Genomic DNA, 26,798 nt, shown 5'->3' with positions numbered 1-26,798 from the left:
TCAGATTTCAGGGTGAGGCTTTCTGAAAGAGGGCCTTAAATACTTCTTCTACCACTGAATGTTACACAGAAAGCTGTAGAAATACTTTAAAAGTCACACCCCTGATCAATGTATGTTTAAACACAGGCTTTGTGTTAAAGGCCGACCTGTGGTTAAAGTGCAGACCTGTCTTATTGTGAATCTTGAAGTGAGTGATGACTGTTTTTTGTTTCTTTTCCTTTTGTCCTCTCCAGAACAGCTGCTCTGACCTGGATTCGTATCTGCGGGGTCCGCTGAGTCAATACCTCCTCAACGTCTCCACGGCAGCAGAGCTATGCAGCCAGACGCTGTGCGCTTCTCACGGCCGCTGCCTGCGCCAAAATCCAGACAGCCACGTTTACCTGCATCTGAACCCCGTCAGCCACGCTATCGTCAGGCAGCGCGGTAAGACGGCGGTCGTCGGTGAGCTCGGCGAAGAAGAGAAGAGAAGCTTTCGAACCCAGTTTCAGTGCCAGTGCTACAGCGGCTATCAGGGAGAGGGCTGCGATCAGACTGACCCTCTGCACCAAAGAGGGGCGGCATCTCAAATCACGGCGTCGGCACTGCAATGTGTCATCTTACTGATTGTCTCTCTGCTCCTCTGTTAACACACCATGCATACTGTAGATACGGCTGCGTTTCATACGTCTAAATACTGGAGCATACGAGATGAACATGTGAGGAGTGTCCTTTTTTTTCTTCTTTTAATTGCTGTAAAATATGAATGACACAAAGTGAAATTGTGAAAGAAACACTGTGGGAATTGCAACGTTATATTTGTTGAAGAACTTTTAATCTTTTTTTTACACAATTGAGGGCTCGCTGGAAATTACCTTGTTTACATTTTGCTCTGTTTCCTCTCGGTCACTGTTTCCCAAGGTGTCGAATTCCATGTTTCTCATAGAGAGGACATTTGTTGGGAATGTGAGGAACAAGTTAATGTATGTCAGCAGGTGTGTGGTGAAGGTGGAATATATGCACTTAAGTCTGGTAATAGCACAATGAATTTGAAGTGCCTGATCTTTTTTCAACATGACCTCTGACATCTGATGTTTTTCTGGAGGCAATCACAGTATTACTATTTATTTGAATGTATTTTTAGGTGTTTTGTATGATATTTTCTTATCTTTGTGTCCAAAACATGACTACTAGTTTTCTCTTAAAAAAGTATTTTCTGTATTTCAGAAGCTATTTTACATCTGAATCTAAAAAGCAAATGCTGACACTTTGTATGTTCCACAATTTCACTTACATGACCTTACATGCTCTTTTTATGCTGTTTTCTCAACTTTGACTTTTGTCCAAGTAAATAAACTTTGTTTATGTCCATGTGTAATTTCTTTTAAGATTGACATAACACTGTAGAGCGGAGAGACAACTTTGAAGGCAAGGCAATTTATATTATAGAGGGCGGTTCATACACAAGGTAACGTAAAGTGCTTTACAGAGGCATACAAATATATTAAACACAAGACTTTAATAAACCATGAAAACTGCATTATAAGGCAATGAAAACACAAACAGAAAATTAGGACAAACGGATAAGTGGTTAAAAATTAGGAATAAATTGCTTTTTAAAATGAAAGCGAACAGTATGTGTCCAATTTATTGAAAAGCCACCGTAAATGTTTTAAGCCCTGATTTAAACGAGCCGCCGGTGTCATCAGAGCTCAGGTGTTCAGGAAGCTTGTTCTACAGATGCTGAGCATAGAAAGTAAACGCTGCTTCACCTTGCTTGGTTTTGATACTGATACTGGGAACACTGCTTGTCCCAGATGACCTGAGGGGTCTGGATGCTTCATAGCCTACAAGTAAATCATAGATTTATACCATTTAATGCTGTTTCGATGAGTAATAGCCTTTTAAAATCCATCCTCGAACTGAATTTGGTATTCAGATAACAGAGGTTTGGCTCTGCTGTTTGCAGTCAATAAAAGACAAGCATCTGGGGGGGAAACATGTCATCATTGTCCATTAAGGGGAGGCAAATTGTCTTTGTCCACGAAGGGAGGCAAAGCCAGCGAGTGCTCAGGGAGGGACACATTTTGCAGGCTGCTGCCTCATACCCCTTCCCCATGTAATTGTAGGGTGCCGTTAAGCCAAGAGTTATTTTTACTGCTTTTAAGAGTCGAGCAAGGCATACATTTTAATTGGCAGGAGGAAGAGTTCATTATGGCTTGCTTGACAGCTATTTAGAGTACAACTATATTGCCTTTCCAGGTCAAGTCTCTTCAGTAAACTGCTTATTTTCAGCTACTTTTTTATTTTTTTCAAACAAACTGAAAACAGTGTTCAGACTTTTAATTTGCCTGTAACTTTAAATCTGCTCCTTAAAATGATTTGCATTCCTGTAATTGGCTGGCAGGGATTCTGTGCACCCGACTGACTGGTTGTTTGAAAACATTTGCTCGCTTCTGATTGGTTGGTTGAAAGTGCTCACTTTTGTTCCATCCCCATTCCTTTCTCATGTATGTGTCATTCAGATCATGAGACTGCTGCTGGATTTTCCCTTCACGTTCAGACCACAAAGTATTCTCGCAAAGCGAATTCCTCATCCAGTTGTTAAATAGGTAAGTTAGTTTGTCATTTCGTCCAAGATCATTGTGTCACACTACATGAATGCTTTAATTCCATGTAGCTTCACCACATCAACATTTGTGGTTATCTGGGAAACCATGCTGGATTTTTAGACAAATAAATAACATGTAAAGTCAAAAGCTAACTTATACAGATTCTGAAAAAAACAACACCCGCTGATTTGCCTTGCGTTTTGATCTTACAAACATCAGTTGCATCACAACTTGAAAAATGTGTTTGCGGTAATTTTGCAATATCCTGTCATGATACTAACCGCCCAATGATTTGATTGGCTCCTGGAATGGAACCTACACCCTTTCTCCTTCTCTTTGTTACTCAATTCACAGCAAAGACCACAGAGACACACAAAAAGTGACAACAGACAACAGTAAAACAAAATTGAAGCTTTATTCCTATGTTATGACACAGTCAATAGTTATCCTTTGTGTAATATAGTCATGGTGGCAGTTCAAGCACACACATTTTAATATAGTAAATTGCATAGCCACCTTCGCCTGCAGGAGAAGCCAGCTAACTTTGTTAACATCACATTGATACAAATTACGCAAACAATTAGTTAGCTTACTTATCACAAATTGTTTCATTTAATTCACAAATAATGGTAAAATGATTTAAGATCTTAACAAAAAGTAAGTTAAAAAGTCATTGATTTGACTGACATGAACAGGACAACAAAGTTACTGGTCCAAACAGAGAAGCTACTGCTTGTTTCTGTACTCCTGGAAATCAGCAGTGCTGTGTTTTCCTTTTTTTTTGCAGGGATGAGTTCCTTTCATCATGAGGTGCCGCTTTTCTTAAACCTGATCAGCCTTGTTTCAGGGCTGCAGTTTGCAACATCACCTTTTTCCCATGTGCCTTTCCTCACTGTGTGGAACGCTCCGACTGCCAGCTGTCTCTCTCAATATGGTGTGGACCTCGACTTGGGCACGTTCAGCATCGTCCAGAACAAGAACCAGACCTTTATGGGCGAAAACATAACCATCTTTTACTCTGAAAAGCTCGGCCTGTATCCCAGGTACTCCAGTCAAGCTGTGGCTGTCAATGGCGGGGTGCCGCAGAACGCCAGTCTCGATGAACACCTCGGAGTGGCCTCTGAAAATATCCGCACCTGGATCCCTGACGGGGATTTTCAGGGTCTGGCTGTGGTGGACTGGGAGAGCTGGAGACCTGTATGGGAGAGAAACTGGGACACTAAGCAGGTGTACTGGGTGGGATCAAAAGCGCTGGTGAGGTCCAGGCATCCCGACTGGAGCCCTGCGCAGGTCGACGCTGCCGCTCGGGTGGAGTTTGAGAAAGCTGGGAGGAAGTTCATGGAGGAAACGCTGAAACTCGGGCAGCAAGAGAGACCAAATGGGCTGTGGGGTTATTATGGTTTTCCCAACTGCTACAACTACTACAATAACAAAAGCACAAACTACACGGGGGAGTGTCCCCCTGCAGAGCTGAAGAACAACGACGAGCTGTCGTGGTTGTGGAACATCTCCTCTGCTCTTTATCCTGACATCTACCTCACTCTGGAGCTGCGACACCTCGACAGAGAGGTGCTCCTCTACACCCACCACCGCATCCTGGAGGCCATGAGAGCAGGAGCTCGGCTGACTCCATCAGCACCGCCTGTGTTCCCGTACGCTCGCATCGTTTACACATACACGTTAGATTTCCTCTCTCAGGCAAGTGGCAGATGTTTTAACTCCACGCACTTTTGGGATTGTCGCGGTTTGGTGTGAACGTTCTGTCTAACCTCTTGTGTTGTCCTCCTGCAGGAGCACCTGGTGTACACCATCGGAGAGAGTGCTGCTTTAGGATCTGCCGGGGTGGTGCTTTGGGGCGACCATGCCTTCTCCAAATCTCAGGTAGGCCAACAGTTACCGAGATCGACTGGATGGCTGTCAAGGTGATCCGCTCTTCACTTTCTTGGTTCTGATACCATGAAATACCATGAAACCATGCACGCAGTATGTTTCAATACCTGCCTACACGTTCTGTGTTTATGATCGTGTATATTTCACTTTATTGATCAAGAGTATTTTCTGAAAAATGTTTTGAAAAATTGATGGTGATGTTGTTTTGTTGAGGGCAAGATAAACCAAAAAAAAAAGACATAAACCTGAAGCTTAGTGTACTGGAGCAGAGCTGTGTGACATGTTTTAATTCTGATGGTGTGTGTTCTTACAGTTAGACAATTTAAAAACAAGAACAGCAACTTGACCCCTTTTAGTACATTTTATTTTACCAATATGTTTTGGATATTTACCTCCTTCATCAGAGTTTAAAAAAAAGCTTCTTTAAAACTATTTGAATTGTGCATTACTTTATTGTTGTAGTTCATGCGTTAGAATTGTTCTTCTGGCATTATTCAGTATCTCTTTTATTGTCAGCAAATCCCATCCAATGGCACTCCTACTGAATATATGCACCTTTTAAACATGGAACACAAATGTATCGTTTTTTCTTTTTTTTTAAGGCTAAATCATTTCCTCACACTTGCTTCTTTCCTTCTTTTAGGTCATTTGTAATACTATCAGATCCTACATCGATGACACTCTGGGTCCTTACCTGGTGAACGTAACGGCGGCGGCCGTTCTTTGCAGCCAGACCATTTGTTCCTCTCAGGGAAGATGCCAGAGGAGGAACCCGACCTCGAAGGTCTACCTCCACCTGGAAGCTGCCGCGTGGAAGGTGGTGTCTGAGAAGAAACCAGGCAGACGGCAGAGCTACAGAGTTCTAGGACAGATGAGAACACGCGAGGTAACGTTCTTGAAGTCCGAGTTTCAGTGCAAGTGTTACCCAGGGTGGGCCGGTGAGAGCTGCTCCAAACCAATTCAAGGATAAAAGACTTTGCTGGAGGGAGAATGTTTGTGTTTTCTTCACGAATACCTTTTCCTTGATTTACATCGGAGATGATTTAGAATAAATCCCCATTTAACAATTTAAGCAGACTAATGATGTAATACTATACTAATTAAGGAATGTTGTTTAATTGCATAAAATGTGTCTGATGGTTTTACCATCAGAGTTGCAGATATCAGCCTAAAACTGTGTGAGATTTCACTCTCAAAGTCCCCCTCCACTCAAAGTTCAGCTTCTTGTTACTTCACTATGATGTTTGAGCTTCACTGTGCAGTATGCTGTGTGTGCAGGGTTTGACACTAGAAAACACTGAAGAAGTTTGTCCATGCTAACATTAAAAGTTGAATTTGTGTACTTAGAGCAGGATTTCGGGTCAACTTACACAAGTGTGATGTGGAAACGTGAAACCTCCAGTACACAAACACAGAAGCTGCAACGCAAATCGCATACTTTTTCTTTTTACTTTTAGTACATACTGCAGCTGCCCTTACAAAGTGCACACTGTTGCATGCAGTTTGCATTCAACTGTGACACACTACATCCTCATAACATGGCAAAGGACTGTGGGTCAGAATAGCTACGAAAGCATGATGACTTGCATACTGCGAAATACGACTGGATGTAGTCAGACTTCCTGGTATTTCTGTCATAATTCCGTTGACATATCATGTATCAAAATCTTTTTCTGGCATACTAAATATATGGTAGTATGGTTATTGTAACTCACAGTGAGAACGGACTTTACAGTGAAGTAGAAGACATCTTTTGTCCAGCAAGTTGAACTTTTGAAATGACCAATATTTGCAGATTCATAGATTCTGGATTGTTTACAATGATTGTTAAGTAGTAAATTCTTTTGTTTGTGGAACATATTTCTCAAATAATAAAGAGTATTTCAGTATTAAAGTGTGTCTGGGGGATGTCTTTCATGTCACCATTGATGGGAGTTTAGTTATCACGTAAACTCAACTTACAGTTTTTTTGAAATTGCTAAACCACAATTTCTGAAACTAGGGCGCTCTCCTCTCTCTCCTCTCTCTACACACAAAACCAAAAACATATATAATGCATAACGTCATTTTTTTAATGCAAAAGTAAACACTTCATTCAAAACTATATAAACGTATCCAAAAATGTTGCATCACAACTTTGAACACAAATTCCAAAGAAATAGATCTTTCCACTTGCCAACTGCACACTCTTCAAAAGAGCCCTTGACAAACAAACCAATGTGTTTACTCTCAATACTCATATACCGGTACTCAAAACAGTATCAGACACAAGTACTTAAGTACCTACACTGAAGATGACATGAACGTTTTGTACTGTTAACAGTATACTGCACACGTCTTCCTCTGATCCGAAATGTGCCTCCCTTGTTACACACCAAAGAGCAAACCTGAATCATATGGTGTTCAAGCTCTGATTTCTAAGAGATCTATTTGGTTCCAGGTGTTGATAGGGTAATGATAATTGAGTGTGTGGCATTTCAGTGGCAGAGTTAAGCAAATGACGCTCAGGCTTTTAGTTTTGAATGATGTTTCCAATGAATAATGTGTGTGAATGTTTGCTTTGAGTGCATTTCAGAATCTCAAACAGTTAACATGGTCTGTATATAATCACAGGAGTTAGTGGTTTCAATACTGGTACCACAAGGACTAGCTTTGATGTCTTGGCAATTGCAAAAAAAAACCTCGTCATTCTGAGTCCAAAACAACCAGTGGTGGAAAGTAAAAGTACATTTACTCATATACAATACTAAAGTTGTATTTGTGGTATTTGTAGTTACCATGGTATTTACCACAGTAGGAGCCGCATCTTGAGTTCTGTGTCCGGTAGGAGCTTTGGGTCATGAACACAATAAAGGTAGGAACTCTCACTCAGGCAGGTGTTGCTGCACGGAGGAAGAGCACCGTCACATGTTGCAAGGTAAACGCTGCGTTGTTTTTCTAGTAATGTGTAGTTTGGCTTCATGGAGATTTGTGGATTCTTGCATGTAACATGTTGAAGACCATGAACAGTGATCAACAACTGTTGCATCAAAGACAAAGATGCAGAAGCTTCACTCTTGTTATTTGGGGTTAACTAGCTACTCGACATTAACGATACTAGCGCGTCAATTAACCTCAGCCTGTTATGCCCCGCCCCTCAGTGGTTTTGAGTTTAGGCTTGACTGCTACTTTATGCTCCTTTATGCCTGCTATACTACATTTCAGTGTGACATATTATACTGTCAAAGCTTCATACTTTACAGATGCACAGACGTTATCCAAAAATACATATTATAGGACTCAAACTACTAAAGTAAAGGACCAGCTGTTTTGTTTGCCAGTTTAGTAAACACCAGATGTAATCCACATGACCAGCAGGTGGCGCTGTTGGACAGCGAACTAGAAGAGCTGTAGGCGACATCAAGGTCAGAGCTCTGGCTGTTGATATTAATCACAAGAAGAGTCAAATCACCGTAGTAGAGCAATAAACATATTTAACTCTGTATGTCAGGTTCTGGTAACGTTCCACCCCGAGTCTGCAGCCGCTGAAGTGTTCACGATGCTGTAACACAGAGAGAGCACAAGGTGACCTCGATTGATTTACAAGTGGTGTGTACAATGTTGTCTTTATCTGATGGCCACCGCTGCTCCAAACTGGTGTCGTTGGTAGTCATTTCCTTCCTCTGTCCCCGGAGGACCGACTCCCACGAGGCCCCGCTGTTTCCTACTTCCGGCTTTATCATCACTTGCTGGATTGTGAGGAAATAAGCAGGAGACGGACATCTTTTTTTCACATATGCAGCTGGTGAGCTTTTTTTTTAAATGTAATTTTAGTCTTTGGTGTTGATTGTTTGGTTTCTTGAACCAGACAAACTGCTCAATTGGCTTCCAAAAGACCGAGGACAGAATTTAATGTCGAAGCTAAAACACCGTATTTACCTGCCATTACGTGATAATGGCAGGAATAAATACACAACAAGGCTCTCGTACTGATTGACATTAAATGCTGCTTGTCAGTTTGTTCGTTATTATTATTATTATTATTATTGTCTTCACCCAGGCGGCTTAAAATCCAACTCCCTCTGTCCAAATACAGAGCAGGAATTATAATAATGATGTGTTTTAATCGGCTTGGGTTTATTAAAGTTTTAGTTTTGTTTGCAGTATTAAAATCATATTCAAAATGTCAGTTAAAATGTTCCCCCTGTGTTTGCACATTTAGCCCATGAACGGCCAAAAGCAAAACTTGTACTTGACATGTTACAACAGGTTGAAATATAAACTGCTGTAAAATGTATATAACACGGTGAATTTGACACAAGGCCCTCTAGTTCGCTATCCTCTCATCTCTGCATTTCTTCATTTTGGCGTCTCTCTCTGTCACCCCTCCATGGTCACGTCTCCTCTTTCCCTGCTGCTCGGTCTAGAGATCGTCTCGCTTGCTCCTGGTTTAATAACTGTTTTGTCACGCTCTGGGTCTTTGTCCTTCAGAGGATTCCGACTCTCTGATCAGGTTTCTTAAAGATCTGATGTGCACTTGTTTGCATGATTGATGTGCGTACATGTCACCAAACGTCGCGTGCGTCGATCGGGATATTAAATGTGTAACTCAAAGGAGTAGTTCGACATTCACTTGTTTGCTTTCTTGCTGAGAGTTTGGTATGAATATCGATGTCACTCTCATGTCTGTGCGCTAAATATGCAGCTACAACAGTAGATGGTTAGCTTAGCTTCACTCAAAGACTGGAAACAGGGAAACTCTTAGCCTGGCTCTGTCAAGGACAAAAAAATGATGTTATTGAGCCACAAAGTGGAGATCGCTGTTTGGTTCCTGTTTCATATCAGTCGACTAGGGGACCTTATATAGTGGAGTATGATTGGCCTACAATCAACTGATCGTCAAATCATGTCTCATTTATCCCCCTTGTTTGAACTTCATGTGTCTAAAGAGAAATAGTCACGGACACGGTTTCTTGTCCTGCTTGCCAACTTTCGGTCCTAAATCCATTTTCCTCATTGTGCACAGACGGAAGGGAAACAACAGGGACGCTAAGAGACAGTCAACAGGAGAGAGAAGCACAAACAGCTGTTTCTATGGGCCTCCCCCAGATGATTTTAGAAAATGAAAAAACATATCGAGCACTCTGATTGTACTGCGTTCTTATTTGAGTGCTCAGAATACTAAATTCAGGCCTATTCTTTGATTTTGAAATAACCGTGTTGTTATTTATAAATGAGCCTTTTGTTTATTTACCACATTTTCCGTCCCTGTGACGATTCAACTGTGAGATTGAATCAGTCGACTATTTGGCGTCACCCTACAGTCGCCCTTGTTTCATCCTAAACTGGTACCAAGTGATTATGTGCCAAACTATTTCTTGGAAGTGACGTCTTGAAGACTCTGCTGGTTTTTGTACAGATTAAACGTATAAATGTTGATTTGTGAGCTTTAGAGGGGCTGGGAGGCGGATTTATTTTCTTTTTGCCAAAATGTTGAAATATTCTTGTAACCCTAATGAAATTTGACAGTTTAAGTAAAAAGATTTTATGAAAAGCACCGCCACATGATCATTTCTATGCATCTGTTAGATGGTAAGCTGCACTTTTTTTGTAAGAGCAAGAATAACAAGCCGCTAATTCACACTTACAGCTCCTGATTGTGAGTGAATAGGGGGTGGAGGCCGACGAAGAAGGGTCCTTGAATCACTTTTTATCACATCTCCCATGTGCGTAAATGAAATCAGAGCAGGGCATCGGAGACGTGACATGAAAAGGCAGAAGAGGCGAAGTGTGAGGGAGGTCACAGTGTCCTATATGTCTGAAGAGACGGAGGTCTGAAATGTCTGCACTTAGAAGCGACTTGTGGACCGGCAGGATCACTACCAGCAGCAGTCGGACCACATCCTGCAGGAGTGCGTCGATGCAATGAACGGATGCAGACAAGCTGATGGTTATCAATACATTTGCAGATATATCAGATTGTAGGGATGTGCAAAGATAAATAACAGATCACAGTGTGTTTTAGTGACCGTGTGTTATTGCTGTTGAGGATTTGCTTTCTCTGCGGTATGCCTCCTGATGAGAGGTGACCTGACAGACTGTCCCATGTGACTTATCCTGAGACGGGCAGCAACCCCCCCCCAACATCAAGACCCAATCGGAGCTCGGAGAATAGGCCTACCATTTCAGAGCAACTCCCATTCACACGCACTCTGGTGACACAAAGGTGGCTCCTGCCACAGTCACACAATAACTGCATGTGTGTGCCCCCTGGAGCCGTTCAGGTGGAAAATGACACTGCCCAATCATTCGCTAAGGGAAGGTCTTTCCTCCGGCAGCGGCCAATCAAATGCTCACGTGAGCCTTTTCCTTAAAACAATGGCCAAATCAGTGGCTCGCAATGCTTGCCGTGGTCATGTTGATCATGATAAAATGCAATTATCCTTCTGTTTCATGGACACATATTGATGGCATTGGGTGGTGACAGATTATGTGACTAGATAAATGCAAGCTAATGAGACAGTAACGAAGGAAATGGAAAGAGAATGAGTTTTTTTTTTTTTTTTTCTCAACCCAGACGCCCTTTCAGTTTGTAATTAATTCAAAAATGATTTTTTTTTTCTTCCTGCAAGCATATAATCCATTTCAGCATTTTCTTCATTCATTTTGAAGGATTTGAACTTTGCTCATTTGAATAAACATTTTGCTCCATATTAGTCTGGGTAATGAAGTGGATCTCAGAAGAAAAATGCTTTTGTTATGAGAGTGGAGACTGCTGTGTCACTCTGGTCAGCTCAGCGGGGAACTTGCTGATTGGATACCAGACTCAGTTTAATACAGAATACTAATAATGACTTGTAGTTATTATTATTATTATTATTATTATTATTATTATTGTTTTAATGTGAAGAGCGGGGAGGTGTGTGTTTTTAGAAATGGGAAAGTGGGGTTTTATTCACAAAGCACCATAGATCCCAGTCTCCATGTTGGATTGAAGAGTAGAAGTATTGTTGCCGCAGGTTGTTGAGTTTAGCAACACTAAACTTCAACACTACATTTGAATCCCATAATTGTAGCATCGCTGTTCTATAAGAACAGCATATAAATAAAACAAGCCTGTGTTTAGAATTAAAATTGTTTATTTAGCTTCAGAATAGGAGAAGGAACATTTCATCCTTCAGATTCAAAATCACCATATTTTGAGATGCATCGTTTTTACTGGACAGGAAGAGTAGAAAAAACTAATCTGAAAAATATTCAAGTCAGATAAATGTAGGGGAGAAAATAGTACACTATTTGCCTCTAAGATTTGTTGAGGAGAGGTATAAAGTTAAACAAAATGAGAATACTCAAGTAAAGTACAAGTACCTCAGATTTGTACTAAAGTACAATACACCACTCTTTATAACTCACTATAATATAGCAGTAAGCATGTATTTGTCAATAACATTTACATGCAACATATACAACATAAGTGCCTGTGCACACACGTAAACACACAAAGAAGTCAGATGCAGTGTTGCTGTTTTAAATTGTGTTTAATTTGAGCTCGGATGAAGCTGAAAAAATAACAAACTATACCTTTCTAGACACCGTCAAAGTGATTTCACTTTAGAAAACCTAATACGCTGTGTGTTTATAAAAAAAATGAATCCTTCATTTTGAAAACTGTTTTCAAGAGAGAAGGAAATAATTCATGTCTTTATATTATTTTATGTATGAATAAGGTCATCAAAGTGGTGCAACAGTCATTTCCTGCCTCTGGAAAGTTTTCTGGTCTCTGATACCGAACTACATCAAGGCAGAATGTGATTTAATGGGATTCTTGACTCCTATTTCACTATCTTAATAGACTGTCTGTTCCTCCTATATTTGATTTACCAACTTTTATTATAAACAACTACAGTATGCAGCCTCTGCACACGCTCGCACAGACGCACACAAAGAAGCACACACTTGTATGAATTCAAGATTAGTCCAGGGGATTCAAGGATTGCTGGGTCTCAACACAAATGTCATTGTGAGTCTTAACCTTTACCGGAGCACGTTATCTGCTCTGATATAGCGGGGACGGGGACCAAACGCGATGCGATTTGAAAGGTCCCCATCCAAGTCATGCCCACCGGCTATCTTGCCTCCACAGTTCAACACCAGCACAATACGGCACGTCGCAAAGTTTCACGGATCTGATCTGTCCCGCCGAATCTGCGTCTCCCTGCCGTCAATCAATGAGCTGTGGCTGGAGAATAGGAGCTGGGTCACTCTGCGTCGGGAGAGGATGTGAAGAAACACGACACAGAATGCGATGCAAAAATCTAAAAGTAAATTTGCCACGTCTCAGCTGCGCTTTTATTTAAATTGTAGCTTAAATGGTAGAGGGGTTTATGGGAGAGAGAGAGACGGGGGAGAAAAGACTGATGTGGTATTCGAGGCAGATGTGTTTGCACAAGTGCTGCCATGTGTATCTGTCACTACGGGTCATGAGTTATGAAACTGACAATGTCAGCTCCTTGCTTCAACCACACAGATCAGAGGTTGTCCTTGATGTCAGCTCGGATAGACAAATGGAGATCTGCATTACATAAACCATGGTGCATTTAAAAAAAAAAAAAAAGGCAGCTGCAGGGATGCTTTCTTCTATCTTAACTAAATCTTTATTTCCTCCAGCATGTTGATAATAACAGTTATAGGCAGAGTAAGGAAGCGGTTTACTCTGCATTGCACAAATAATTCATTTTTATTCATGTTTCGTCCATTACTGTGTGCTACTTTCAACTTCATATTGTCCTCAAGAGGGAATTTGTCTTGCAGCCAGGTGAAGCACCGGGACTTGAAAATAAAACATAATAAGACACATAAAACACATAACAAGAGTCAACAGACGCATTAGCAGCCCCGTGAGGCTGCACTGTAGTTGGGCACAGCGGTGCTTTGACTCTGAATGCTCTTTACAGAGGTGTATGGCAATCCATCCAGCAGTTGTTGACTCCGGACCAGAGTGCTGGATCTAACCAAACCAACACAGACGCACATGTAAAACAATGGACATAAAGTGATGATACAACATAAAACCTGGCGTCCATCCAGCTGACTAAGACATACAGGTGATGGCACGAGAGATTAGTTTCTCACCCTTTTAGACACTTCATATGGAGGATGGAGAGGACAAAGTGACTCCAGCCTTTGATATTGCTCTCACTAAATATGTGAGACAGAGCAGGTAGTTTATAGCACAGATTATCCTCAGAAAGAAATCGAATTACACGTAATTATTAACGAAACTATGTTCAAGCTCTTTCTATTTTTACATACACACATTTTTGATGATTTTTCTTTAACCATACTAATGGGAATTGATTAAAAATGACACAGCTGTGTTGTTTGGGTGGATATTACATTTTCTTTTATTTCATAAATCCGAGCTTGAGAAAGCGTCACTGAGTAGCAGAATATTTACATGAAAGAAAAATCACTTCTGTCACAGTGATCCGTTTTCATTTGGTCAAATGAGCTGCTGATGTATGTCCTTCGACTGAATACTTCTCAACACAAGTAACATTTACTCCACTGTTATTCACTTCTACACAGGAAGGATAATCCGATCAACCTCCGGTGAACGTGTTGGGCTGCCGGTTAGATTGATGCTCACAGCAGGGGGCAGTAGTGAACAGTGTTTCCTCTGAGAGACACAGTGACGAAGCCCAAACTAAGATGCCTGTTTTCTATGTTTTTGTTTGCTCCTCTCTTTCTTTCTTTCTTTAGTTTGTTCTGTTTGTTTATGCCGTATGTAAAGCGTCTTTGGGTACTCAGAAAAGCGCAATATAAATTGAAAGTATTATTATTCTATCAGTGTTTCTGGGCAAGTTCACAAGTCAAACAACTCGACATTCATTTCCATCATTATTCATCCGTGCTTAAAGACATACGTGTGTAAATATGTTAACTGCAGGAGCCATTCACCACGGAAACGTGCGTGAAATGTTCATTTTAAGAACTATTCTTTCAAACTTAACTCCTGCATGCTTTGTGAGTCCCACGCTTTATTCTTCATGAATTACACTGAAGATGAGGATTATAACATCAGGTGGTCTCTCTGCGTTTTTTCCTCCCTGGTCTTTTACCCCCCGGTCTGCCTGAATTGCATCTTTCTGCGCTTCAGTGGAGCAGTGTGGCTCCATGGGGTGACATTGGCTCGGCATGCTGTTGTTCTTGGGCGTTACTAAACAGCGGCTGTCCGGCAGTTGCTCAGCCACCATCCGAAATCCTCCATTTCTGCACCTGTTTCCAAGACAACTGACATTTAAAGGGGTGGCTCTGGTTATTGACTGTTTGCCCTTGACCAGCACTCTGCTTGCACTTGAAAACAACTGGTGACCGTTTTTATTATTTCCCCCTGAAGCTCCCGGCAAACTCCCTGTCCCTTCATGGCAGCTGATAGCGGAGGTAGAAGAACAAACTACATGGGAACTTTTCCTTTTGCGTGGAGCAACAGGATGAAAAAAATACGTACATTTTAATTAAAGACGAAGATTGATCCATGGATTGATTTAAGTCATTCTTTGTGAGTGTGGCTGAAACGAGCAAGCCGGCCGCCGTAGATCAGTTAAGTAACAGGACGACAGGTTCATGTTGGCACGCTCCGGTGTAACCACCCCACCACCATTTCAGATGAAAGCACCAGGGACACACACAGAGCCTGATGTCTCAGTCTGGCCATCTCCTGTTTCACACTGATGATTATGGTGAAATCAGTCACTAACAGGTGAAACCAGTCGAGCACAAATAATGGTATTCCTCACCTCAGAATAGCAGCACAGGTTTTGCCTCTGGCTATTTTCAACAGGGAGATTTGTAAAAGGATTCTTCAGGGATTTAGTGTTGCACCTCTGTAAGGCTGCTGGACTCACAAGAGACAGGTTTTTATAAAATAAATCAAAATGGAAGCTGCATAGTCCAGAGATCCTGATTATCAAACTGGGTTGTTCAGGCCTTATTCTTTCTAGTCTCTTTGGCCGGCTGAATAGGAGACCACTGACGTGCAATAACTGGGTTTACGTTAGAAAATGAGCAGAATACTGAACCTGACTTGCTTAATGTTGTCTTCACTGACTCTTCTGAAGCTGGTGGGAGAAAACAAGCCAACCAAGCGTGGTTACATTTTGAGGAGGCGTACAACAGCTACAATGTAGCGACATCGCAACCCTTAAATCGGACCTATGAATCCAGATGTAGTCTCAAGTTTTGGTAAGACCACATTAGTCTTCTGTCCAAAACCATATCGTGACTCATAAAAGTGAGCGATATCCTGTGACGTGAAGCACACAAGTGACTGTAAAGATGTGTTCAGTTTATAACGGTGTAACAAAAAAGGAGCTCTGTAATATAGCAATGATCAACATGTTGACGTCAACACAGTCTCACGAGTTTGTGAAGTCGTAACAAAATGCAATCTTCATGTACGGCAACACAAATTGTCCGTTTTCTTTGTGTCACTTGGAACACCTTATTAACACCAGAAGGACATTACAAAACGAAAGTTAGGTTTATGCCACAAAAGCACTTAGTATGGTTTAGGAAAAACGTCATGGTTGGTTTTAAAATACCGACCGTACAGTTAGCTTCAGAAAAACTGTCACCAGCGTAACAAAACCACAACACTTTGAGACACGCGGTGGCAAACGCCGGTCTTGTGGTTGAAAGTCCTGTTTGTGGGATTAATTCAATTTAAAGTATTGTGTAAAAACACATTATCTATGATCGCAATCTAATAATGTGCAATAAATGTTTTTAGAGTTTCAGTTGAGAAAGAGTCTTTTCTCTTTTCTCATTTAAATGCAGAAATCTGAGTCTTGAGTGTCGGTGTAGATTAAATGCTCTGCTGATGATACACAGATGTATTTACCCGAGAAGCTGGATCAGGAGCAAGATAAACCATCTACAAATAATATTTTTCATTTCATGACTTTCACTGAAGATACAATTGTATTGGTCCAGACTGGATTCAATCTGACTCTTTTTCTTTCTTGTTTTAACTGCAGTTAAACAATTTCCATTATTGTATTATTTTTGAAACAAGAACAAAGAGAGGAGACCATTTCTTTTTCATTTTAGTTATTGCCATAGAGGCTTTAAAATTGTGATTAAACAGACGGGATCGATACAGACTGGAGCCAATCTATTTTCTGAACTTCTAACTTCCTTTGAAATATCTGCAGGTGAAGGCATTTTTAGTGCTTCAAAGCTCAACCATCATTTCAACTTTGAGCAGATGATTCAGAGTTATATTTACTCGCTATTACTTCATTACCGTGTAGAATATAATGCCATGAGACGAGTTGATGCTGTATCATTTGTGCAGACTCATGCTTTTCAGAAACTGGGAACAGTTTCCGTTCCCAGTCGAGGCATCATGCAGCACACACCGCTGTATTCTCTCCGTAGCAGAAAGCCCCGTTTCACTGAGTCACTTCTGAGCCGTTACAACGCTCATTTACAAATGTCAAATCACAGCAAGCAACTGTTAATCAGACTGAAGACTTACAGCTGCAAACAAATAAGTCCTGCAGTCGTCACAAAAACAAGTCATAGCTTCAGTCAGCTAATTCTGTCTCAAGTCACGTCAGTATGTCAACTGTTGAGTTTAGTGGATGCTTTACAATGTTACCAGCAGGAATAGTGAGACCAAACAAATAACGATGACAGAACTATAATATAATCAGCTTTGCTGCATCCATTTACATTTTCATTGGTTTTGCGTCAGAAAAATAGGATTCCATTCGAGTATTCTCTTGTGATGAGTGCAGACATATCTGGGGGCTTTTAAAAAATATTCTGCAAAAGCAACATTTTCCAGAAGTTTCACGTCAAAGTGATTTGTCCATTGAAGACTCATTGAAGACCTTACAAAATGTCATGTGCTGTTACAATGTTCAGATCTCCATTTGATGCCATGCAACGTGCCTCTAAAGGTCATGCACGCTGCATGTTTTCATCTAGAAGAAAAGAACCCATGTGAAGTTGAGGAAGGAATTCTCAAAGGTAATCAGGCAGATAGCGAGAAGACAGACAAATTGAGCAAAAGAAAGGACACTTGATGCATATTCACTCCAATAAACACCCCCTAAAAAGGGCTTTCAAGGTCACCAAGATAAAAAAGCAAAACCATAATCTTCAAGTCCCACTTTTCCGTCTCCCTGACTAACATCACCCTCTCTCCTCATCTCCAGAGAAGTCTCCAGGAGCTCTCGTGATTGGCTGTGCTCTGCAGCACAGTTCACAATCGATTACGGCACGGTGAGCTCCCGTTAACAGCTTTTCTCTGCTGCTCCTGTGGCTTTGATACTGTCACTATAGACTCCAACTTCGCCCTTAACCCTTCAACCACTGTCCTCGCTCTCTTTCTCTTTGTCTCCTTCACTCTTTCTTTGCACTTTTCCTTTCATTTTCAAAGCCTCAGACTATTGCCACTCAAAGACATTTATCTCTCTCGCTCTCGCTCTCTCTTGGAGTTCTTACTCTTAAGTCACTTGGAGCCTCCTCTCCTTTCACTCACCTTGTCCTGTCATCTTAAATTTCAGTCAGTTTTGTGTCCCCAGGGGGAGCAAAAGAAGAAAATAAGATAAAAGAGAGAGATGTTCTTTACAGCAATAAGTAGTGAAACATAATGGATGATGTCTTGCATAATATTGGATACCTGAACAAAATGTATCTGCCTGATTATTTTTATGCAGGGGTGTAGTAGTCGGAGAATAGTCCACAGCAAAGTATCCCCAAGAAATACGCTCCATTCCAGACCTTTCAATTTATGTCCTAGTGCAGATGGCAAATTCAGGGTCCGAGAAGTGAAGCCAATGCAGAAGTGATTCGACTTGCATTCTTTCTAATATCTATCAGCGGCGAAAAAAAGTGAGAAAATGTCCCTACTTCTCCCTTGATTTATTACCTCAGGAAACATTGTAAACATAAGTTTATGATCTCAATAGCTAGTTTTAAGGATTCTTCAATACAGCATGATGTTTGTTTAGTAAATTATGCAGCAGGGTATGCTTTAGGGCGTGGCTACCTCGTGATGGACAGGTTGTTGCCACAGCGTTTTCCGGTCTGGGAGTTGTACGTGTTTTTGTCTTGCAACCCTTTTGCAGTGCGTTTCCAGCTCATAAAGGTTATTCTAACCTTCTTGGACACCAAACAAATGCAGCGTTCGCTTGTACTTAGCTCCACCCTCGAGTGTCACTGCTGGTTGGAAATATAGCCAAGATGGCGATGGACAAAATGCAGAACCCGAGGGTTCAAAACTGTATTTAAACCAATGGGTGACGTCGCGGTGACTACGTTGACTTCTTATTTACAGTCCACTGCACATTTGCAGTGCCTGTACAGCAAGTAGTGGTCCTGAAATGGGGCGAGATGTATAAAGACAACTGGATACAGCGTTGGAGGCGGACCCCTGTTCGTTCTTATGAAAGTTGCTCAGATGCACATGAAGCAAACAAAGTTAGACTTTTTTTAGAAAAAATTAAGATGTGAACGCACATGAAGGAAATAATGTTTATAATGCTCTCTGTACAGTATGTAGAAACATCTACGGCAAATAGTATGTGGACAGGTGTGTCCACATACTATTGTAGACAACTGTGTTCATTTGTGGCAACAGTCTGTAGAAAGCCCAAAGCGAGTTAGGTGTTGAATAACTTGATCTGGCCCACAGAGCACTGACCCCATCTGACGCCTTTGAGGTGAGTTGGGGCTCTGAGCCAGGCCTCATCACCCAACACCACCAACACTCCTGTGACTGAATGGGTGCAAAACGCTGCAGCCAGATTCCAAAATCAAGCAGAAAGTCTTCCCAGAAGAGTGGAGGCTGAAATCGTAGCATGTTTGGAATCAGATGTTCAACAATCACACAGGGCGTCATATTCAGGCGTCTGCAGGCTTATTGGTACGCTGAGATTTCAGATCGATCATACAGCCTCACATTTTTTTATTAATATATACTTACCCATACGTGGTCTCAACAATCCTTAACCAATTACTCTACAACCACACCAGATGCAGGTCTTCAGTTCTGTTTGTTTATTGTGTTTAGTTGTTGATTCAGTTGTTTAAACATGCATGAGAATGGATGTATTAATAAGGTCATTTACTGTGTGTGTGTGTGTGTGTGTGTGTCACGGGTGAAGGCAAATTAGTGCAGCCCCCAAATGTTTGTTTCAATGTGGAAAAAAAGCTAGAGAAAATATGAATAAATTAATGTAAAAAACAGAATTGAACATATTAAAAAGTCTTTGTGTCTTAAGTGGCAGTTATAACCTTGTGTTTGGGTGTAACTTGTAATTGAAAACAAGATAAATGTTGTATTGCAAAATCACAGCCTTTGCTTCTATTTACTTCTTGCCAGCAATTAAATCATTACTCTGTCGCAGCCTTTCTGTTGCACCATGTCGTATCCGCCTCCTTGGGATGAAAGTAAAAGAAAAAAAATGTTGCTGTTCGAGTAGAAATGCGATTCACACAAAACTGCGACTGAAATGCGCATTTCCAGCTTTTTGTGAAGGTGTTCATGTAGCAGCTAGCCCCCCCCCCCCCCCCGTGGTTTTTATTGTCAAAAGGCAGTGAACCATTCTCTCAGAAACACAAAAGATGTGCAGTGAGAGAGGCCACTGGCTCGATCTGCCCACAGTGTTCTTTTCTTCTCTCCTTTTTCTATTTTCTCTATTATGGCTCACAGAAAAAGCTTTAAGTGGCATTTAACTCTTCTACTTGCTGCAGACATGGCCTACAGCAGCTAAACTCTGCTCTTTTTTCTCCATGTATACAAGAACATATACCTGCATCCCAGATATATATATTTCTGTTCTCGTGCGATTCTGTTATTGTTTGTATTCTAAACGCAAAGTTCAATCGTTTGTTCTGGAGATTTTGATCAAATCCTTTGGCCTTCTCCAGCATCATCATGTGATAATAAGCGGTCGTATACCGGAGAGGATAGTAGTGGTTTGTCCAACACTCCACATATACCTGTTAAGGTTTACGTTTGGTTAGCGGCAGGCCTTTGCGTGGTTGGGGGAAAGCTTTTGGTCTTTGTTAAAAGAAACCAACATTGACTGTCGGTGGGAAACAGGAAAAACAAACTGCGCACAGTGTGGCTCGATAACAACGTTGCTCATTCATTTGAATGTAAACACATGTTGCCGTTGACTATCTGCTGAACGACTGACGTTGACGTTTTTCTTGTTCCTGTTCAAAGATGGGCTTCAGGGTTTGACGTGAATGGCCTCCTTGATGTTTCTAAAGTTGAAAATGATCAATAGGCTGATTTGAAATGTTTGCTTCAGTTCAGTTTAAAGATTCTGATTCCGAGTCCGTTCAGTTTTGTTTTTTTTCCAAGCTAAGCTGTCCCATCACGTTAGAAAGCTCTTCAGTAGATCAAGAGGCTTCCAGTTCATAAAGCCTTGATGTTCCTCCTCTGCACACATGTTCCACATACATGCTCTGCTTTCATCACTGACTTTGCTAATCTGCACCCTCCATTGTTTGTTTTGTGTTAACCTTCGTTTAATAAGCTCATGAATTAAGCTAAGGCCTTAAACAAATCATGCAACGGAAGTTGTGCACTCAGGTCACACGCTGCCACCTGAGCGAGTCCCTTTCGCTGAAGAAGGTGGTGGGATACGCTCAAAAGGTCCGGTAAATAGCTGTAGACGAACCACGATGAGAAAAGTATTCTATTTCACGGAGAGTGAAACTTCATTCTTGACGTTAGAAGCAGCAGCCCTGTCTCTTAAAAATGACGTTCCCATACAACGAAACTGCATTCTGAATTACGTTTCAAGGGGAAAGTATTTTGATGTGGATTACATTTGCTTTACAATTTAAGAAATACGCTTCAAATGAGTCAGCAGAAGACTGCATAGGGAGGATATTGTGGGGTTGGTTAAAAGACACAGGGCTGTCACCCAGGAGACTGCTTTTCATGTCCTGTGTCAACCAAGTAGTTGTTTAGTTGTTTAGGCAACACAAGTACAGGTTTTGGTTTTGTCTCAATTTCATATTCACCCAACAAAGTAGTTGTATTGTGTTTTTTGTTTTGCTTCAATTTACAACATCAACCACGTTTTAAACTTTTTAAAACTGCGACCGTAATTCAGGTTAAAAATGTTTCTCTCAAAGTGTAATTGAGAGCGTAGTTTAGTTGTAGAGGATCATATATTTGTAGGACACATGGCTGCACCACGAGGGCCATGTCGCTGTTCTTGGGATTTCAATCATGATCTTCCTCAGCAGATTTTGCCCAGTTGCCATGGAAATGTAGATGCTCAAATACCCACATTTTTGAGAAGATTGAGGATCCATACTGGCTTAAAAATTGAGGTTAAAATGAGATCGCTTGTTCTGCTTGATTGTGTGATTGATGAAAGATGTAAAACAGCTACTAAATGGACCGCATATTGAGACTGTTTGTCTGCTGACTCAAAGGATGAACTTTCAATCTCACTGTAGAGCAGTTACGCTTTAAGGATTAAGAAATTCTTAAAGAGTTCAGAAAATAAAAATGACAATTCGTAAAAAACCTAAAGCTGCTGAAGAACCTCCTGTGATACGACCGAAAGCTCCAGAACAGCTCCTAAATGGAACTGAGATTATTCTATTCTATCTCTTATTTTCTCCTCAGTAACAGTTTCCACATCAGTTGTGTGCCTCATTGTGTTTGTTGTAGCTTGAATGCATCAGAGAGAAATGCTGACAGGTTCAATGCCACACTCGATGTCATCATTGCCCAGATTAAAATATCTCCTTCACTCTCCTGCTGCGTCTCCCCAGAAGATGGAGACTTGAGAGGATCGGAGCAAAGCAGTGTGTGACAGGTGATGAAGATCTCCAACGCAGAATAACGCAGGACAAACAACACGTCCGACGTGTGCCCAAAATCCCTCTGGGTGGTGTAGTTTATACTGCTCGCTCTCCATTGGTATCGCAACTAACTGCTCTTGATGGCAGGTGCCACATGTAATGGAGGGACGAGGCTGGGGCAGACATGCCCTCCAGGGCCCCGGCTCATCGCGTTTCGTTTGGAGACGGATCTTGTTGGGACCTTGCCGGTGTATGGTGTCCTCTGCCTCGCTCCTCTCTCCTCAGAGCCATAATCACAGCAGACTGCGTGTCACAGCGCCCTGCTCTAATTGGCCTGTCACTCTCCGTGCGCTTGTAGGAGGGGGAGGGGTTGGCCTTTGTGGGGCTGCCATGGCGACTGGGCCATTTAATGAGAACGAGCACGCTGTGACTAATGACATCCCTGAGCCCATCGGATATACTGCAAATGGACAATTTTCTGCATCACTCACACACAATACGCAAACATAAAGGCACACACCTCAGCGTGGTCAAACCTCCTTGAATAGAAGACTGTCTTCACCATGAATCAAAGCATGACAAGTGGACTTCAGTATCAATGCTCAGGCTATCATCTATTCTCACACACTCTTGAGCATGAATACTTGTATCTAATAAGGCTACTGCTAATGTTTTATGGAGATATTAACTGCAGCTTAAGATACACATTAACTATTAGGTGGGCCATTGCTCGGGATACTTTAATGGGCGTGAGGCATATCATCCATAACAGGAGTATGGATTTGAAGTGAGGCGTGATAACAGTCGACCACGTTCGCAGGCGAGAGAGAGGAAGAGACATTTACTCGATCATCTTCCGTCTCTTCCCATCATCCTGTTTATTGGTCCGTTAGTGACCAAGTAACACCATGAAACGCGTGGATATCTATCAAGTATCTCGCTTCCTGAGCTGGACGGCAGTTTGCCATATTTTTGGATTACCCAGAAGGTAACGACGTACCTAAAACAACAGTCATTCATGACGTTTAAGGTCAAGTTTACAAGGATAGCACAATTCAGGGAGCATGCAGCCTCCTGTATTAGATTGCATTTTTTTTTTTCTTGCTGATGCTGGTTTGGGGCTTAATAATCGATTGATTAGACAATGAAACGTTTTAGTAAATACACTTATTAACAATGCTAGACATTGATATGAGACATTTATAAATCAATTTGAATATATGTATCATGTAGTCGTGTGTCTACTACGAACACTTTGATGATTCTGAAGTACTGAAGTACTACATCAGTTAAACATATTGATAATAGTTGATCAGTAAATAGGACGCAAGTGCAGAGAGAAGGCAGGCAGATGCAGAAGTATAGGATTAAAAAAACAAACGGGAAAACTACAAAATTATAGACAGAATAGCAGATAAAATGACAAACAACACAGCTCACATGTCAACAAACCTGCAACACAAAAAACCTTCAGGAACATTCCAGGTAGGAGTCCTGCTCACAATTCTGGGTCACGTGAGCGATAGACACCCAAAGGCTTTTGTAGTCACCTTATTGGCTCATCGACTATCGACTTAGCCTGAAGAAAAAGGTAACCAGTGATGTCAGTAAAACCAATAAAATGGATCCCATTATTCACACTCAGCTCTACAGTGCTTGATGCCTTTCAGCTCATTGATTTGTTTTTTCTTGGCCACAACAACAGAATCAAACTGTAAACGGGCAAAGTTATCGTCACATAAATAACTCTAAAAGGATAAATGACGGGTAATATTGGACTTACTTTTATCAGATGGCCGACGGCATACAGTTCGGCATATCAACTTAAAAAGTGACTATGTTAGGGTTGTTTATGACCCAAAACCTATCCACTGCAGGTTTACGAAATCACATCTGCGTGATGTGAGCAACATGAACAATGCTCGGTGACAGGACTCGGAAAATGGAAGCCAAATCAAAAAAACTAGACCGAATGTTGTTTGCCTTGGTTACAGCCCCATATAGCCTGATCCTTCAGCATGGCCTACTCCCCTTAGAGAAAGGGACACTGCTGTTATCTGTGCCATTAGACCATTACCATTAATTAGTGCTTTGGTGAGGCACCGTATCGAGAGTTCGAACATGCTTGCAAAATCAAAACATGAATCGAAATGCCAGGGAAAGTATGTCCCTCGCTGCAATCCCCAGTTAATCAGCAGTGATAATGTTTTGCTAAACTATAATCTCATGTGAATATTAATAAGGACTCTAAGGGATCTCAGCTGAGTGATGAGGGAGCGCTCGTGGCTCCAATCTGAAAAACGGCCAAAACTGTCGACAGACTGTTGAATCACTCAGCTCTCACTTAGGCTGCCTTTGTCGTCCTCAGTGGCTCTGCAGTGTGAAAGGCTGTGTTTCAGTAACAGCATAGAGTTGTTTTTATCAACAAACTGCCATTTTGCATGCATCACACCCCCCACGCAGCCCAAAAAAACACACACACATGAAGGAACACAGTAAAATGGCATGCAGGAGATTAGAGTGGACCTCTCAGACATTTCTTCTTGCACGTTTGGGTGTCCCAGGATGATGAGGAGCGATATCTCTGAAGGGCATCACAAATGTTTACAGCCCATGTCGTCTTCGAGAATCGATAATGACATGAAGACCCTGGGCAGGTTAATGGTGTGTGAAGGGACTGTTATGTATGAAATCCAGATTGCTTCTTGTAGAAATGGTGCCTGCATCACATCTGAGTCTGACTGCTGCGGCTGATCTAAGTCTGGCCCGTGACCCTCGTCGAGATGCACGTCAAATAAGCAGAATCAATCATGGAGACAGCGTTCGGCCATTACGGACCAAATGAGATGACCGACGCAGTCAGCCCTGTGGGTTTGCCTTGATTTAACAACATATTAAAAACACTGGCAGGTGAGTGTGGATGTGTTCTGAAAGCGCAGGACCAGTTTAAGTATCGTAACAATAAACCATGATGGGGGGGGGGAAAAGGTAAAAGCACCCCGAGATCAGGACCGAGGGGCAATTGCAGCCTGCTTTGTGGCTAACCAGCTATGGTTTGGTTTCTTGCGGGGGCATCCCCGGCTGATGGGACATGCAACCCCTCGGAGGGGAAATTTATTGGTATGGATTTTGTGCTGCTACTGGTGCATTGAATCAGTGTGGCCAAGCAGGCAGGCAGATGGAAATGGGGCTGTTCTGAGAGTGAATTATCGGCAGTCACACACTCAATTTACCCCTGCAAACCTAGTTAGGGAGGGAACAGACAGGGAGGCGTACACATGCTGTGGGACGGCGCTTATGTACGCTGACACGCATGCACCCGTTAAAACATGCACTCCACATTAGCTAACCGGATTAAGAACATTAAATCGAGACAACAATGAAATCCAATTTCTCATTTGTGCAATAAATTGAAATGATACAGTATTTCATGAGTACGACATGAAATATTTCACCACATAAATGTGTTGAAAAATAAAATGTCACATAAAAAAAGAGCATCTTCAAATGCATCCAGCCATTACTGATTAAAATACAGATATCCGTTAGTTTGTGTCATTAACTCCTACTACTCATGCATGTTACGCCTCAACTCGACGCCGGCCCACTACATAATTGGCCGCGTTACAGCCGGCAGCCTCGCAGACAGACAGTGGAGGACTGTTTTGCCAGCCTGTTGTGTTTGATCTGGACGACTGTGTTGAAACCTCTTAATACCAGTTCATATAAAATATTCATCTTCATTTCGCAGGCCGTGAATCATCGAGGTGTATCTGGCCCTCCGCCCCCGCTCCTGTCCTGTGGCAGAGCAGACATCTGTTTGAAATTAGACACCAGATTGTGTTACTTAAACCGCTAGCAGGAGCGATTGCTGATCGCTCCCTAACCCAGCGAGCAATCTGTTAGTGGGCTGAATCGTGGGGATGTGATCATGAGCGTGTTCTTGTACTATTTAAAGCCTGGCCTCCCTCCCAAACTCCCTTGAAAATATAGGCCCACAGTGATGCTACTCAATTACGCTGGATAGAATAGCAAGTTGTGACTTTTTTAACAGCAGTCTTGGGGGAAACTATCACGTGCTCACAGTTTTACTTTTACTATTAATGACAAACTGTTGTTCCTTCTGTCCATGAATGAGCAAGATTCGGCTCTGTGAGACAGCACAGAGGTGCTTAGAGCTAAAAACTTACGTCAGCATGCTAACATGCTTACAATGACAATGCTAACACGCTGACAATGCTAACACGCTGACAATGCTAACACGCTGATGTGCAACAGGTGTAATGCTCACCGCGTAGACCATCTTAATTTAGTGTGCTGGCATGATGTTATTTAATAATTAGCAGTATACACAAAGTGCAACAGAGGATAATGGGGTCGTCATTAGTTTTACAGGTGTTTCGTCATACATGTTTGACCTGATGATGGCGCAGATGTGTTACAATTCATGCTGAGGGCAGCATGTGTGAGCTCAACCAAATCTCATGATAA

At 41.8% G+C, this 26,798-nt stretch overlaps 2 protein-coding genes across 3 annotated transcripts in view; both read left to right on the top strand.

Moving 5' to 3' along the window:
* The window catches only part of hyal2a (hyaluronidase 2a), a 5,204-nt gene extending 3,859 nt beyond the window's left edge, over window positions 1-1,345 (top strand). Inside the window, exon 4 of the mRNA XM_079266380.1 lies at window positions 234-1,345. Within this exon, the coding sequence (XP_079122506.1) occupies window positions 234-626 (393 nt within the window). The 3' untranslated portion in view covers window positions 627-1,345. The remainder of the gene's footprint in view (window positions 1-233) is intronic.
* A 1,141-nt stretch (window positions 1,346-2,486) lies between these two features.
* On the top strand, window positions 2,487-6,359 carry hyal1 (hyaluronidase 1). Of its 2 annotated transcripts, none has more exons than XM_079265652.1 (4): window positions 2,487-2,588; window positions 3,376-4,286; window positions 4,380-4,469; window positions 5,122-6,359. In XM_079265652.1, exons 2-4 carry the CDS (start codon window positions 3,378-3,380, stop codon window positions 5,446-5,448), a joined length of 1,326 nt encoding a protein of 441 aa, XP_079121778.1. In that variant the 5' UTR covers window positions 2,487-2,588; window positions 3,376-3,377; the 3' UTR covers window positions 5,449-6,359. The 2 variants fall into 2 exon arrangements, with proteins under 2 accessions (XP_079121778.1, XP_079121779.1); XM_079265653.1 differs by having other exon boundaries at window positions 4,380-4,510; window positions 5,122-5,320.
* The last annotated feature ends 20,439 nt before the right edge of the window (window positions 6,360-26,798 follow it).

Source organism: Melanostigma gelatinosum (assembly GCF_949748355.1).
Source record: "Melanostigma gelatinosum genome assembly, chromosome: 3".
NCBI classification, from domain to species: Eukaryota; Metazoa; Chordata; class Actinopteri; order Perciformes; family Zoarcidae; genus Melanostigma; species Melanostigma gelatinosum.
The sequence above is the reverse complement of the archived record's forward strand: the minus strand, read 5'-3'. Positions and strand labels throughout refer to the sequence as shown.

Coding starts and splice junctions, on each gene's coding strand:
- hyal1 (XM_079265652.1), top strand. CDS start 3,378: ATGAGTTCCTTTCATCATGAGGTGCCGCTTTTCTTAAACCTGATCAGC. Junction 4,287..4,379: donor CGTTAGATTTCCTCTCTCAG/GCAAGTGGCAGA, acceptor GTCCTCCTGCAG/GAGCACCTGGTGTACACCAT. Junction 4,470..5,121: donor ATGCCTTCTCCAAATCTCAG/GTAGGCCAACAG, acceptor TCCTTCTTTTAG/GTCATTTGTAATACTATCAG.